The 13,357-nt window shown below is 41.3% G+C and overlaps 1 protein-coding gene across 8 annotated transcripts in view; it reads left to right on the top strand.

Annotated features, from left to right (window-relative positions):
* Nucleotides 1-13,357, top strand: part of TTC13 (tetratricopeptide repeat domain 13) — a 109,951-nt gene that overhangs the window by 60,683 nt on the left and 35,911 nt on the right. For 5 of the 8 annotated variants that reach the window (XM_033199106.1, XM_033199107.1, XM_033199104.1 and 2 more), the window contains 6 exons: nucleotides 1,629-1,759; nucleotides 2,300-2,432; nucleotides 3,329-3,421; nucleotides 6,059-6,142; nucleotides 6,970-7,054; nucleotides 11,243-11,352. In XM_033199106.1, coding sequence (XP_033054997.1) covers nucleotides 1,629-1,759; nucleotides 2,300-2,432; nucleotides 3,329-3,421; nucleotides 6,059-6,142; nucleotides 6,970-7,054; nucleotides 11,243-11,352 — 636 coding nt within the window. The remainder of the gene's footprint in view (nucleotides 1-1,628; nucleotides 1,760-2,299; nucleotides 2,433-3,328; nucleotides 3,422-6,058; nucleotides 6,143-6,969; nucleotides 7,055-11,242; nucleotides 11,353-13,357) is intronic. The other 3 variants (XM_033199105.1, XM_033199109.1, XM_033199111.1) reach the window with 1 other exon arrangement.

Genomic DNA, 13,357 nt, shown 5'->3' on the forward strand with positions numbered 1-13,357 from the left:
ATTATCTAGTGAAGATGAATATTCTCATACTTGATGTGAGATTCTCTTCCTGTGTCTATTCAGAGAACTTTGTACTTGTGCACATATCTACCAGGAGAGACTTGAACAGGTCTACCAGCAGTATTTGTTCACAGCTAACACTGGAAATCAACCCAAATGTCCATCAACAGAAGAATGGATAAATGTGATACAGTCACAGTCACACAATGGGATATTATACAGCAGTATAAACAAATGACTCAGGCAACAATGTGGATTAATTTTTAAATGTAATGTTGAATAAAAGCAGCAAGTCAGTAGGCTGTGCTATCACATATTTTTTTCTCCCAAAGTTCATAAACAAAACTGTAGAGTATATTGTGTGTGTGTGTGTAACAAACCTAGTTTTTAAAAAGGTAAGTGAATCAGGAGCACAAATTTCAAGAGACAGGAAGATGGGATAGGAAAGCAGCATACAAGCAGATACAACTGCATGAATTCAGCTCTAGTTCTTAAATTGGGTAATTTGACTTTGTGTTTTCTATGTGTCTCAACTATTAAATGAACAAAAATAATAAAAAGAAAATTGATTGCTCATGGAAGTTTTTGTATGTTCTCTAACCGCTCCTTTTTTGAGAAACATTTCTATGCACAAAAGCATTAACATAGCAGGCCTATGACTGCTGTCCTTAGAAAGGACTGCTTGCAAGAGTGACCTTGGTTGGTATCTGGGAACTTGGATTTCGAAGGGATTCCTACCACTCCCAAAACTAATAGGAGTGGTTCTCTGTGCCTAAACTGTTTGTTCAAACAATGTGGTTTCTATTGAACACGTGCTTTCCTTCTGGGTATCCGGAATTTGGGAACTTGCCAGGCAGAAGGTGTCTATAACCCTGGCCACTGAGTCTTTAATGAGCTTTCCTAGTTGGCAGCATTTTATGCGTGTTCACAACTAATTGCTGGGAGAGTTTAATGTGTCATATATGACTTCCTTGGGAGAGGACCCTTGGAAGCTTGTGCCTGGTTTCCTCCAGACTTCTCCCAAGGTGCCTCTTCCCTCTGCTGGTTTTGTTTTGTGTCCCTTTGCTATAATAAATCACAAGTTCTAAGTCCACTGAGCCCTCCCAGCCAATTTCTGAGCCTGAGTGAGGGTGGTCTTGGAGATCCCCAGAACAACCTATAATTTAGAGTTTCAGTCTTTGTTATAAAAGCATCAAGCAGGTTGGCAGCTAAACAATAGTATTTCCATGTACCATTCCAAGTATACTTGTTCTAATACAACTTGGGCAGGGGTGAGGAATGGACAAAGGGCAGAGGTTTGGTTGCTTGTTGAAAAAGGCAATCCATTCAGGTATGTTTTCTGGAGAAGTTTACAGAGCAAATAATGGAAAGAGGTGTCTTCTGAATTGCACACTAGTTATCATAGTTTTCACTGTTACTAACCAGCATGTGATGGCAATTATGCACATGCTGTCATAAAGATTCCCTTTTAAACTGAGGTATAGTTGGGTGCAAAGGACTGAAGTAAGGATTTTGTGGTCATAGACTGCTTCATTAGTTTTCCAGTGGAGGAAGTGACTGCTTTTCAGGTGGAATTGGATTGCCAAATGTCTGTTGAAAAGTCCTTATCATGTGCATGTTTCTTTCAGAGATGTGTTACATCAGAATTTTGAGAGTTATAAGCCTGAAGTACAGGAGCTGATTTGTGTGGCTGATCGTTTGGGATCCCTGATGCAATATGAAACACCTGGTTTCCTGCCAAACAAGCGAATACACAGAGGTATTCTGGAAGCTATCTGAAAATGAAAATATTCCTGGCATAAGAGCAAGGGTGGTTAAACCGTGTTGTGTGTTTTAAAAAATTAGTATTTATTGTACTTATTCAAATTCTCCATGTGATCAGAATAGAAATGTGTAGAATCATTCAAACTGAATTATGAAAGAAGACTCCTTCCATCCTTGGCTTTTTTGCTATTACTGTAGTATAGACTAGAATATAGGTCTTAAGTCCTTACTTAAAATCAGACACCTGATCCAGGGAGCTATTTCCTTATCCCTGTGTGGAAGAATACAAACCTCAACTTGGGTTAGTAAGAGGCAGAGTTGGGAGCAGACAACCTGAGCTGTCTCTAGTTAACTCTGATGGGTTTTAATTTTAGTAGGACCATCATGACTGAAACATGCCTTGGGTCTTATTATATCACCAATACAACTGACCCTTTATGTGTTAACTATTGAGTTATCACTGAGACTCTGTAAAGTAGGTAGAACTCAGTCCCTCTAAAGTATACTAATTCTTCTCGATATTCCTTTCTCATAGCTATGGGTTTGGCTGCATTGGAGGTCATGCAAGCCGTGCAGCGTACATGGACCAACTCGAAAGTTCGAATGAATGGAAAGACACGGTTGATGCAGTGGAGAGACATGTTTGACATTGCAGTTAAATGGAGAAGGTAACTGACATCTCAGTGAAAATAAACTGTAAGTCTTATCATTGTCAAATAACGTCAGTCTGTTTTAGCTAACAGGCTGTGAACCCTGTTTTGCTTGCTAACACCAGGCCTTCTACGTTAGGTTTTCCTCTCTAAAGTTTGTCAGAAATTGTTGGCATCTTTATTCTTTGACATGCACTTAACTAATATTTTCAAAATAGGAATTGATTGGCCGGGCGCAGTGGCTCATGCCTATAATCCCAGCACTTTGGGAGGCCAAGGCAGGCGGATCACGAGGTCAGGAGATCGAGACCATCCTGGCTAATACAGTGAAACCCTGTCTCTGCTAAAAGTACAAAAAACTAGCCGGGCATGGTGGCAGGCGCCTGTAGTCCCAGCTACTCGGGAGGCTGAGGCAGGAGAATGATGTGAGCCTGAGAGGCGGAGCTTGCAGTGAGCCGAGATGGCGCCACTGCACTCCAGCCTAGAGGACAGAGCAAGACTCCATCTCAAAAAAAAAAAGTAGGAATTGATTGTTGTCACATTTCCAGTCACCTGTTTACCTGAAGCATTTTAGAAACAGTCTCTTTGAAAAAACAGATCTATTACCTGTGGTACCTTTGAATGAACTTCACTGGACCAGTCCCTTTATAGTTAATGGTGTGCCTGGCAACTAGCTAGTTTAGAGTAACCTTTGATATTCGTTTGCATGACAAAAACTGTGCTCCACTCCTAAACCTTTACCTTTACCTGGCTTCTCGCCCAGTCTAGCTGGAACATCTGTTTGGAATTTGTAGGTATGAACATCATATAATGGACTAGCTGTTGCTTTACCACCACCTTTGCAAACACTTCTACATGTTTTATTTGGAATGCTTCTGAACACTTCTGGTTTTATAAAGGTCTCTGTTTTATAGGATTGCTGACCCAGACCAGCCTGTGCTGTGGTTAGATCAAATGCCAGCACGAAGTCTTAGCAGAGGTTTTAACAACCATATCAATTTAATCAGGTATGAACTTTTTGTGCATCTTTCTTCTTTTCCTAGGACTTTATTCTCAAGACACAGGCCATGGAGACCAGGAGTGACCCATTGCTCCTTTCCTGGTGACTTTTTGACCGGGGAACATACACCTACGTAATCCTGCCTGCATTCCTTTCCTGTAGCCCAGCTGCAGAAAGAAACATAGTATGTGCCATGCTCCTTCCCCAGGCCCTTCTGTCTAATATAGAGCACGACCGAAGGGTAGATTGCAGATGTTTTCCTAGGGCGTCAGTCTTTAAGGAGTCCTAAAACATCATAGAAAATGATTAGATGGAGAATATTACATTTACCATAATATTCTGTTAATAATATTACATGGCTCTTGGCAAGTCTCTCGTTGTGGAGGAAAGGCTCTCCATCCCACCTCAATACACAAAGGGCTTGGATAAATAACACTATCTGGTAACTAAGCTGCCATCTGGGGAGGACAAGTCAGGTTGGCTGGAAAACTTCTGTTTTGTCCAGAGCCTCTGCTAGTTGGGGACATGGGTGAAATGCTCACTTCTTGACCCTTTCTTTATGTGCCTAGCTGCCTTCTAAATAAATGGTGAACAAATATTAAAGAATATCAGTTTCAAGAGGACCTATATTATCAGCCCATCTTTTAATGAATTTAATTTTAGATAAAATGTATAAATATGGTAGTTGTGTCACCTCTAAAATGCTTCTAGTTCAAGGAAGCTGAATTAAGAAAATATTATTCAGGCCAGGTGCAGTGGCTCAAGCCTGTAATCCCAGCACTTTGGGAGGCCAAGGCGGGCGGATCATGAGGTCAGGAGATTGAGACCATCCTGGCTAACATGGTGAAACCCCGTCTCTACTAAAAATACAAAAAATTAGCCCGGTGTGGTGGCGGGCGCCTGTAATCCCAGCTACTCAGGAGACTGAGGCAGGAGAATGGCGTGAAGCCAGGAGGCGGAGCTTGTAGCGAGCCGAGATGGTGCCACTGCACTCCAGCCTGGGTGACAGAGCAAGACTCCGCCTCAAAAAAAGAAAAAGGAAAATATTCTATACACCTTTGACATTTAAGTTTGGGTTTTAATGGAAATATAATTTGTATGTGTATTTATTTTTTTAACTTCTAGAAAAATTTATTTTCACCTTGTGGCTTGTATATTCCTATTTCTCATGGAATAATTTGTGATATAGATAGGTAGACTCAAGCAACTAACTTTAATTGAAGACTACCATGGATCAGCCAGTGTGCTGTGCTGTGCTGTGTGATGGGGATACAGAAGGGAAATACAGCCCCACCTGCCGAAAGCTCACAGCAGACAGACCAGCAGACAACTACTATGCAGTGTGTTAAGAGTGAGGTGATCACATGCACAGGATGCCATGGGAACCTGGAGAAGGGGTGCCTGATTCAGCCTTCTGGTGCTACCAGATCTGTTTGGAAAAATGGAAAACAGAGAGGTGGGGTGATTAACATGGACCAATGGATGAGTTAGGTATGATCAGAAAACTGTGACTAACTTGTTATGCCAGGTAGTGAGTTTGCAATTAAGGGAGTATCAGGAATTGAGGCTAGAAAGATAGGCAGAAGTCAGAACATAAATCATTCTGTAGTCCAAGCTAAGGAATTTTTTCCCCTGAGAACAATGGTGAGCCATTCAGGGATTATAAGCAGAGAAGTAACAGGAACAGATTTGCACATTGGGATGATCACCTTGGCAGCAGATGGCAAAATAGATTGGAGAGGAGGCAGGAACCTCGGAGGTAAGGGAGGAGGTTGGAAAATTATGTAGTTGTTCAGGTGGACAAGTGCAAAGGTCTCGAAAGCTGTATGGTAGTGAGTTGGAGAGGAAGAGCTAGACTCTTAGAAGGTAGACTCAGGAGCACTGGCAGTGGGCTGCAATCAGAGAGGGCATGGAGTTAGAGGAAGGCCACCTTCCCTCTCAGGTACATGGTTGTTCCATTAGGCAAGAGAGCGCCAGAATGAAAAGTAGGTGAACACGTTTAGTGGGGAGGCTGGGAGAAGTGTGGGGTGCAGGAGGGAATTCTTACTTGACAGTAATCTTTGAGGTTTGGGATGCCTGGTAGGAACCCAGGGAGCGATGTCCTGGGAGCAGTCGGCTGTGTCATGTGACTCAGCATGTTGGCTGAACATGGAGTTCTGGGAGAGAGTGTAAAAGAAAAAGATCAGAAGGGATAGAAATGTGAGGAAAAGAATATTCAGAGTGGGTAGAGGAAAGGAGACTGCTAGTGAGCTAGAGAGCAAGACAGGGTATTCGATAATGCTGTTGGGAAAACTGAGGGAGGGGACAGCACACTGCCCACAAGTGATGGGGTCTGTCAGAGGATGCTCATATGAAAGTCTGAACCTCACTTCAGGGCTGGGGGATTTGTCTTCCCATTGTGACTGATCTGGCGCCGAGTTTGATGCCTTTCCTGCCAGGATAGGCCCTGTGAGCTGGCAGGCAGTCTTGCTAAGACAGTGCTTTGCTTCTCCACTCATTGACTATGAAGTGAATTTCCCAGACTTTTTTTTTCTACATTATTCTCATAGTTTCTTATTTTTTTAAAAATTAACTTTGAAATTAGATGTTGGCTTGAGCATATTCTTCTATAAAAATATTCTTAATTTTATTATTTTTGCCTTAGGGGTCAAGTGATCAACATGAGATACCTGGAATATTTTGAGAAAATACTTCATTTTATTAAAGATAGAATTCTTGTTTATCATGGGTAAGCCTTTAATTTTCTCCTTCTTAGTAATGAGTTGATTTCATGTATTTTATATTTGTTGTATTTTTAAAACTTGAGAACTAAGCCTGTTGACAGGCTAAACAAGGTCTATCAAATTTTTACATAGTGTTTAGAATCATAAAGGCTTTCATAATCACTTTCTTTTTAATAACTCTACAAAATCCATAGACCTCAACTGAAGTGTTTTTAACTTTACATGCACTATTGTGACTTTTCTAGTCTCTTTCTTCTATAAAGCAGGATGTTTCTTTGGATTTATCTGTTAGGGATTTCAGCTTTAATACTTATTCTCCTTCACGTGAAAGGCAGGATGGTATATACAAAACAATGAGCAGAACACTAGGGGGAAAAGATCTGAATGCTTAAATATCACCAAGTAAATATAAGATTGGTGGAAAAACCTAGCAGAATACTTTCATTTGAGCAGCTTTAGAAGGAAAAAAGCAAAACAAAACATCTACATCTAATTTTAGAGCTGGAATAGGAAAATCAGGGTTTCAGAAGCAAACTCATAACCATACATGTTCACACAAACAGTGACTATTGATCCATTCTGCTTTTTCCTGTTTTGCCTTCTAAATGTTTCCTTAATTCTCGTCTGCTGCTGTTTCCTTAATTTTCATCTATAGTCCAAAACTCATTAGAATTGAACTATCCCATTATTTAGAAACTTTATTTGTGGCCTACCATTTTGAGTATTGAGCTCAAAATTGAGGTCAATTTATTTAACTTAAAGATAATAGCATGATTAATTATTACAGTTCTGCATTAATCTCAGTTGCCATCTCTCTCTGTCTCTCTTTAAGAGCTAATAATCCTAAAGGATTGCTGGAAGTTCGAGAAGCCCTGGAAAAGGTACACAAAGTAGAAGACCTTCTTCCAATTATGAAGGTAACTTTAGCATCAGCATGGCAGTCCATGTTTTTAGAGGAAAAGAAAACCAACAGCACTTTTTAAAACAGAATTCAGAATTATTAAATGCTATTTGAAATCACTAGTATGAACACATTCTGAAAAATAACCAAAATAAAAGAACATACAGGCATCAGACTCAGCTTGCGAGGAAGCAGTTAATATAGAAAAAAGAAAACTTAAAAATACTTATAATTGAATTCTGCTTCTGGCCACAGCTGAGTAACTGGTACTCAGCTGCCCTTCTACATGATTGCAGTTATAAAACTGGACAAAATATAAGTCAGTTATTTTCAGGCACTGGCTCATTACAAGACTCTGAATCTCACTGTCACCCCTGGTTTCTACTGGGAGTATTTATTAGACCACTGCATGGTAATGTGGAGCCCAAGCAGAGTACAGTGGTCTTGTAAGCTAAGGAGGTAGAGAGTGGAGTTTGGGTCTGCCAAAGTGGCTGGAATTTGCAGAGCAGAGTATAGAAGAGAAGGAGGCCATGTAGGCTGGGGAGTGCTCAGGGGTCAATGTGAGCACTCCTTTTCATCCTTGACTAAGACCTTGGTCATGAACATGCAATGAAAGACCATGAGAGGCTCAGCAGAGAGTGACTGCTGTGGGAAAGAAAGCTGAGCAGAGGTATCAGAGGTGTGTGTGCTGAGAGACATTGGAGTTTCGGCCTTGCCAATGTGGATGGATCCTGTGAACACCTCAGGCGTTTAGTTAAGACCTCAGAAAGGACACACTGTAAAAGTAAGACCACACTCTACAGTAAGGCTCACAACCTAGGACTGAGAACCATTTCTAAATAGACTGCCCTAACAAAGAATGAAACTAAGTCTAAAGGATTAAATGGATCAGCTAGTGATTTTACTACCTGTCAAAACTCAGTACCCTTTAAAGGAAGGCAAAATAACCTATTTTCTTTAATTACTAGAGAAGTAAATGCCATTGTTTGAATATGTTCCCCCCAAAATGAATGTGTCGGAATGGAATCCTCAGTACACACATGTTGGGAGGTGGAGCCTAATGGGAAGTGTTTAATGGTGGAGCCCTCATGAATGGATTAATGCCGTTATAAAAAGGGCTTCAGGGAGTGGCCTCTCTTGCCCTTCCACCTTCCGTCATGTGAGGCAGCAGTAAGAAGGCTCACATCAGATGCTGGCATCTTGATCTTGGACTTCCCAGCCTCCAGAATAAATTTCTGGTTTTTGTTTTTGTTTTTGTTTCTGTTTTTGAGACAGGGTCTTCCTCTCTTGCCCACACTGGGTGACAGAGTGAGACCCCATCTCCTTAAAAAAAAAAAAAAAAAGCTAGATAGTATGATCCAGGTATACCAGGCAAATGCTAATGAGAAGAAAAGTATGTGTGGCAATATCAGTAATGGAAACATTTGAATTCAATGGGAAGAACACTACAAGGGACAGAAATTATTTGATTAAAGTATAATCCATTAAGAAATTATAGCTCTGTGAACCTTTCCTCCATCTAGGAGTAAAACTACCCCAAAACATTCCAACAGCAGTTAGAATTGCTTTTCCAATTAGTGATTTGAACACTAACGTGGAACTTCAGTAAATGTTTTCCTTGTAGCTATAGTAGATGAGATTGATTCTTGTAAAATTTAGGAAATTTGTATGAATAAGCAAAGTGTGTCCATTTCTAAGGAATAACGAGGAAGTAGCATGTCATGAACAGAGCTGAGCATCTGACCCAGGACCCACATCTGCTGGGTGTAGATGAGCCTATTTTACAGTTATTCCAGGTTTTTGTCTGCTGAAGACCAAATATTCTGGCCAGAACTACCTTGGAGAGTTTATTGTGAGGGTCTGATGCACTAACACAGCGGCCCTCAACCTTTTCATACTCAATGTGTTGACTCAGTAAACATGTTCAGATGCCCCCTTTACTTACTCTTTTATTGCACTAGGATGAACTTCATAGATAATATGTCTCACCTACTAAAAAATGTCCACACAAAGTCATCTCAGTATCTCAGTTCACACAATGTCCACACAGTGTATCTCAGTATGTGGAAATTCGGGCATGCCTTCTCTTGAAGCCGGAAAGCAGCAGCCAGTGCTTCACACCTGCACATAAAATCATGGTGAATATGACAGTTACAAGTCCGTCAGCCCCATATCTGTGAGTTATTTGGTGAGCTACGTTGTCATTGGCAATGTGGTTTTCTGAAATGGTAAACCACGCTTAGCAAAGCTCCAAGCTATATATAGTGTACTCCTTAATGTATATGCTATTTACATTCCTGGCAAATTCAGTGTGTATGAAAACTTAGAATAAATAATCAGTGTTTAAGTGCAAAACAGTCGGTTCCAGGCTCACATATTGATTAAATGATAAACATGTTCTTCATCTACATGAAAATCCAGTGGGACATTAGAAAATCGTACATTATGTGTGACAATCGCTTGTACTGTGGGACATATAGTAATCTTGGCTCCCAACTATCCAATCCCTGTAATAATCAGTCTCCCATAAATTCCCTCAGTGCCCCACAGGGGGCAGAATGGCTTCACCACAGGCCCTGAGATGTAGCATATAGAAAGGAAACTGGAGTGTGCGTGAGGCGCTTCGGCTGCCTTCTTGTGGGTATTCTAGTCAGGCATTTAGATGTCCTGTGGTATTAGGCAGAATACAACATCAGCTTAGGGAGATTTTAATATTTTATATGTCTTTGTTTAAGAAGAAAAACAGAGTGGACTACAAGACTGTAGTCACTTAGCATGCAGCTGGAGAGACGCGGCATCGCCAGTCTCAATGCGCCTCTTGGTGTGAAGTCCCAACTGTTTGGAAGATGTAAGATGCTTGTTCTCTGTGGTGGGATGACATTCCACTTCAGCATTATACATCCAGCTTTTACCCAGGATTACAGATGTATTGGTACTTTGCAAGGCACACACAGCGGAATATACAACAAGATACTTCAGTGTTTAAAGTGCTTGGTGAAATGCACCAGGTCAGCTTCCACTGAAAGGCACAACGGTGCTGTTGATGAAAAACCAAGTTAACCTGTATGTCAGCGCCCCCTAGAGGCGGTTTGTTAGCAAGTAACGCGGACTGGAATTCACCAAGGCCTTTGGTGAATTCCAACTCTCACATTCCAACTCTGCGGCTTCCCTGCTGGCTGGGACTCAGCCAGACTTTGTCTCACCTAGTTCGTTTCTCATCTGTAAGATTGAGACCATACCTAGTGCTATCAGTATGTTGTGAGGATTAGATGAGAATTGGCACATAGTGTGTTAGCGCATTTCTTCTGAAAGTAGCTTTTTTGCATGAAAGATGCTTGCCTGTTCAGTGCCTGCTGTGGCCCTGATGGCCTGTGCCACTCATCCTCTGGCTTCTGGGCTGCTGGTGACACCTGGTGCATCTTTCTGTTTCTAGACAAACTCTCCCCTCATGAAGTAGCAGCCTCTCTTACGTTACTGTTGCTTCTCTTAACTTCCAGTCCATCAATTTTTTTAAAAAGGCAATATTAAGTTAACTGAATTTGGGGGTCATTTTCTGAAACTTGTTTATTGCCATTGCAGGTTTGTCCCAAATGTTTTAAACAGAAAGCTAACATCTGAAACTGTGTTCATACACTTATCACCCCGAAGGCCATTCTTAACTCTGAGTAATTCCTTTAACTTAACCGACTTCTCTGTGGCCCACAGAGTTGGGTGGGTGTGGGTGTGGGTGTGGGTGTGAATGAAGTTCTCCAGTTAGTGGATATAATCCTGGCTACTATTCAGAAAAATCAGACTCTGCTTTGAGCACTAGTATGAAAGTTGCATTTTTGAGTTACAGGATGTTAGGTGCAACTATTCTGCCATGATTCAAAGTTGCTGCCTACTAAGATGGGCATGAGAAAACATTCAAAGGGAGCTCTTAGAAGTGAGCAGTGCCCCTTCTTGATGAAAAGAACCTGTGAGCTTTTGGTGCTGAGGTTCTCTGCTGGCCTCTGGTGGGAGCTGTGGGGAGCATAACCTGGGCTCTGTTGGGGCCTGAGGACAGGCAGAGATGTCCTTGGCCACCAGGACACTATCTCTTGTATCAGATGACCTCCTTGGCCCTTTTTAAAAACATGTAAGGTAGAGCCAGCACTACAGAATTGCAGTTGGGGTTTACAGTGAATGAAACACTAGTAACGTGAATTTTCTTTTTCCCTGAAAGCAGTTTAATACTAAAACAAAGGATGGGTTCACCGTGAACACGAAAGTTCCCAGCCTTAAAGACCAAGGGAAGGAATATGATGGATTCACAATCACGATTACAGGAGACAAGTATGTGTGCTTCTTAATGTGGTGTAAGCTAGAGACGAGGCAGAAAGGGTGCCTGTGCTTATTGTTGCTGTAGAGTTTTGTCATGTTGAACTTTGGCTCCATCCTGAAATGAAAAGTATCAAGGTCCAGTGAGCAGTTATAACCAGTTATTTTTAAAAATTGACATCTAAAGTATGACACCAGCAGATACATTATCTGACTGTCTAAATCTAAGGACTTTCTAGATACTAAGTATGATGTAGTTTGTGGAAGACATTCTTCTGGGTTTTTGAAGTTCCTTGGGGGGCGCGAGGGAGGCTTTTACTAATAAAATGAAAAAAGATGAGCAGTTGGCAGATTGAAGTCCATTGTAGATTTAAATATATATATATGTAAGCCTATCTATCTATCTATCTATCTATCTATCTATCTATGAGAGAGAGAGAGAGAGAGAAACAGCTTTAATAATTAATGAGTAGTATAATCTTATAGAAAATTTAGAATATACAGATAAGCAAAGTTAACAAAATAAAAATCAAGTTATTTTCTTTAAAAACTGAGGTTAGACTGTTCCACTATTTACCCTTACCATTACATTATCACAGTCATTTCCCCAGTCATATTCTTAAAAGTATTTTTAGTAATTGCATAATATTCCAGTGTATAGATGTAGAATTTCTCTGATCTTTTTGTTATTGACCACTTAGGGTATTTCTCATTGTTTTACTTTATAAATAGCACTGTAGTAAACATTTTTGTTAACTCTAGTTTTATTTACATCTGAAATCCAAGCTTTGTCTGTCAGCCTCCATATTCCTTGAATTGTGGGTGGAATTGCCTTGAGCTGTGCACGTGCACACACCCCCCAACACACACACACCCCCATACACACACCCCATCTTCAGGTGCAGAGCCTTGGGAAGTGCCATATCCTCCCCCTGGTTTCCACCTGCTCAACATAAGACTGTGACTCACATTCTGCAGCCCCTCTGCCTCTTGGGCTCTGACTTTCTCACATACTTTTCCTCTAAGCTACAAGGAGCCACCTCTTCAAGTTTCACATCAAAACTTAAACAGGGCGGGGCGCAGTGACTCACACCTGTAATCCCAGCCCTTTGGGAGTCTGAGGCGGGCAGATCATGGGGTCAGGAGATCAAGACCATCCTGGCTAACAAGGTGAAACCCCGTCTCTACTAAAAATACAAAAATACTAGCTGGGAGTGGTGGCGGGTGCATGTGGTCCCAGCTACTTGGGAGGCTGAGGCAAGAGAATGGCGTGAACCCAGGAGGCGGAGGTTGCAGTGAGCCAAGGTTGCGCCACTACACTCCAGCTTGGGCGACAGCAAGACTCCGTCTCAAAAAAAAACAAAAACAAACAAACAAACAAAAAACAACTTAAGCCTTCATGAGTAAACAGCAGTTCAGCAACTTCCAGATTTCAGGGCTTTTCTATATCTTTGAAGTCTAGATCTTCACCTCAAGCTTCTTACCAAAGTACGTTCCCAATAAAGATCATTCTCCCCTGATTGCAGGGTGTGCTATTTAATGTAAAAAGTGTTCTCCTCCCTTTTCACACATCCACGATATGTATCCTCAGATCAGATTCCCAAACAGAAATGAAATTACTATATAAGTACAGTTGATCTTTGAATAACTCAGGGGTTAGGTGGATTGACCTTCCCACCCCTAGCAGGGAAAAATTTGCATATAACCTTTGACTACCCCCAAATTTAATAGCCCACTGTTGACCAGAAGCCTTACCAAAAACAAAAACAGCTGATTAACACATATTTTATATGTTATATGTATTACATTTTGTATTCTTACAGTAAAGTAGGCTAGGGAAAAGAAAATGTTACTAAGAAAGTCGGCTGGGCGTGGTGGCTCACGCCTGTAATCCTAGCACTTTGGGAGGCCAAGGCAGGCGGATCATGAGGTCAGGAGTTCGAGACCAGCCTGGCCAATATGGTGAAACCCCATCTCTACTAAAAACACAAAAATTAGCCAGGCATGGTGGCACGCACCT

This window comes from Trachypithecus francoisi, unplaced genomic scaffold, assembly GCF_009764315.1.
Source record: "Trachypithecus francoisi isolate TF-2019V2 unplaced genomic scaffold, Tfra_2.0 Lachesis_group5, whole genome shotgun sequence".
Lineage (NCBI taxonomy): Eukaryota > Metazoa > Chordata > Mammalia > Primates > Cercopithecidae > Trachypithecus > Trachypithecus francoisi.